The 2968-nt window shown below is 40.2% G+C and overlaps 1 protein-coding gene across 1 annotated transcript; it reads right to left on the reverse strand.

Moving 5' to 3' along the window:
* Nucleotides 1-742: 742 nt before the first annotated feature.
* LOC104953217 (TRMT1-like protein) lies at nt 743-2057 on the reverse strand. Its single transcript, XM_010780128.1, has 2 exons — nt 1898-2057; nt 743-1376 (listed from the first exon to the last, which is right to left on the reverse strand). The coding sequence occupies exons 1-2, from the start codon at nt 1978-1980 to the stop codon at nt 1187-1189; spliced, it is 273 nt and encodes a 90-aa protein (XP_010778430.1). The 5' UTR covers nt 1981-2057; the 3' UTR covers nt 743-1186.
* Between the last annotated feature and the right edge of the window lie 911 nt (nt 2058-2968).

Genomic DNA, 2968 nt, shown 5'->3' on the forward strand with positions numbered 1-2968 from the left:
TCTACCTTCAAAACCCAGCTGAAAACATACCTCTTCTCCCAAGCCTTCAACTTACCCTACCCCCCAACCCACTGACTTCACTCACACCCCACGCTGTATCTCTTATTCACCCCACGCTGCATCTCTTATTCATACATTCATCAACTTTTTCTTTCCTCTTTTCCATTATGTTGTCTTTTGCTCGTTGTCCTATGCTTGCTCCCCCCCTGTGTTGTCCTTTGCCTGTTCATGTAATGTTCATGTTCAATTTTCTTGTCCAATATGTTGTCTTCTGCCTGTTCACCCCCTTTCTGTACTTTTAATTGTTTTTGTAAGCGACTTTGGGTTATTGAAAAGCGCTATATAAATAAAAGTTATTATTATTATTATTATTAACTTGGAACAGTCTGCAAAAGGAATGGAAACTGAGCAATTTGGTTCCATTAAATGTTTTTAAAGCACGGATAGATGCTATGCAATCGGAAACTGTTGGGAACCTGTAAATGTCACTAGCTATGTAAACTGTTATCGCTGTAATATTCGCTGTATGATGTACTTTTTTTTATTTTTCTGTTTTATATGTATTCATGTGGAACCTACTTGCAGCAGGTCACCCTTGAAAAAGAGATCAATGATCTCAATGGGATTCACCTGCATAAATAAAGGCTTGAAATGAAATGAGTTCTCATTGAGGAGATAGCATCATGTTCTGTTTGGTAATTGATGTGACTTGGATTACTATAAAAGAAAGAGAGAAAAAACCTTTATGCAACAAAAATAAAACATTTATTAATTGATTTTATCGCTCAGAAAACAGGATAATTGTATTTTGCTCAATTAAGGATTACAGGAAATCAGTACAAATCAGGCTTTGCGTTGATTTTGTTTTTTTAACGTTTTCTTTTTACACACAAGAAATATAACAAGACAATTAACCAGCTAGAAAATAAAATCACAACTTGTAACCCATAGATTTTCATAAGAACTCTGAACATAAATAGAGAAACAGCAGATAAATTAGGCTCCTCTGTGCTGCAGGATCCGCAGTTTAATATACAAAAATCTGTTTTTGGTTTGATTAAAGATATATTAAAGTGAAAACATGTCCACGTAGTTTCGGTGCAACTTTCTTTAGATGAATAGAAACCAGACGAGCCGACTGATTTAGTTTCAAAGCGTGGAAGGCTTTCTCACGTTCTAATTTCTCTCACAGCGTCTTGTCCATGCTCACACTCGTCTGAGGGACGCTGGCGTTGGTGTTCGTGGGCACGCTGTACTTGGTGAGGACAGATTTAAACTGCTCCAGCGTGGCGTCGGTTCGAACCCCCGTCGGGTCGAAGTGGGTCCGACTCACCCTGAAGCCGGCCTCCGTCAGGTACTGAAGAAACTTGTTCAACCTGTGAAGAGAAATATAGAGAAATAATAAAGTTAGATCAAATGTTCCTGCAGTTTTATGTCTATATCTAAAGCCTCTGAAGTTGTGTTTCAGTATTTCTATAAAAGGACAATGAATAAATCTTGTGTTATTCTTAATTTTTCTTTTTGTCAACCAATCCCATGTGCAAACCTACATGGTGTTAGTGTCTTAATACTTTCTGACTTTGTGTGGCTTTTAGCTCCAGGCCCGTTGTTTTTTTTACTGCAGACCTAAATATATATATATTTTTAAATTGTATTCATCTTTTTTTAGTCTCAGTAATTTCCTCACTGTAGTTCCTCAACCAGGGACATGGTGGATGGAGGACATTTTTTTGAGGACTATTTCCAGCAGTGTAGTAATCCTCAATTGGTCAATATTTAACAGCAGAACAGTTGGATCCAGTCAAATAAGTACAGACGATGTGTCCATGATAATAATGGAATGTCAACCAGTGCAGCAGTGTGGTCCATTGATGTGCTGGGGTCAGAGGTCACTTACTTGGGCATGTTCATGCCTCGGATGCTGTGGCGGTGGATGCTGTAGTAGAAGGGCGGGTGATCCAGAGACGCCTCACACTTCATCCTCTTCAACACATTCCCCGACTCCTCTCCTGACTTCCTCTTCCCTGCAGGAATACTGGAAATTAGATCTGAGAGGGATTCATGTCCAACTCTGCTAAATCCAGGAGTGACTCTAGTGGATATCTCAAAGTTTCAAAAGCTACCAAATACGTCAGATTGAATTTTGGGTAAATATGAATGTGACGTTTTGCACAGGACATTATTTGTATTTGTGATGCTGCGACTGGAGAGAACATTTTGGCGAGAACATAAGTGTCCCTGAAGTATTTGAACAAGCAGATACAGAATGCACAGTCAGTGGAACTGTCATACAGTGTGTGAAATGGCTGTTCTGGCAGTAAAATAAACTTTAAGGGTAAAATAAAGAGGTTAAAAAAGTGATTTAAATGTTCCTGCAGAGCATCATAAATGCACATTCTATGCAGTGGGTGCAGTTCAGCAACACTGCCGTCTAGAGCAGGGGTTCCCAACCTTTTTCACCCAGGGCCCCCCCAAATGACTCCTGTTGGAATTTACGACCCCCCAAAACTTTGAAACTTTAATTATCGCTGTTGCCGATCTGCCCGATCTGTACTCCGCATGTGCGAGATGGTCTGCCATACTGCACAACTCCGTACGGCAACCCAACTAGGACACTTGACACAGTGGCGTTTGGCAAAGCACAAAAAGAAAACTAAAAAAACCGAGAGAGATGAGTTATTGTTATTACAACGTGACTTCACTATTATTTAACAACTCTTTTTATTGGGTTCTTTTATTTGGGGTTAAGTACATTGTCAGAATAAGTGAGAAATGGATTTAACTTCTGTTTGGCAGTATGTAGTTGTCCAGTATGGCGGACCATCTCGCACATGCGCAGTACAGATCGGGTAGTGACAGCCGTGCCTGGTAACAGCGGCACACACACACACACACACACACACACACACACACACACACACACACACACACACACACACACACACACACACACACACACACACACACA

This window comes from Notothenia coriiceps, unplaced genomic scaffold (assembly GCF_000735185.1).
Source record: "Notothenia coriiceps isolate Sejong01 unplaced genomic scaffold, NC01 NC01_scaffold00021354, whole genome shotgun sequence".
Classification (NCBI taxonomy): domain Eukaryota; kingdom Metazoa; phylum Chordata; class Actinopteri; order Perciformes; family Nototheniidae; genus Notothenia; species Notothenia coriiceps.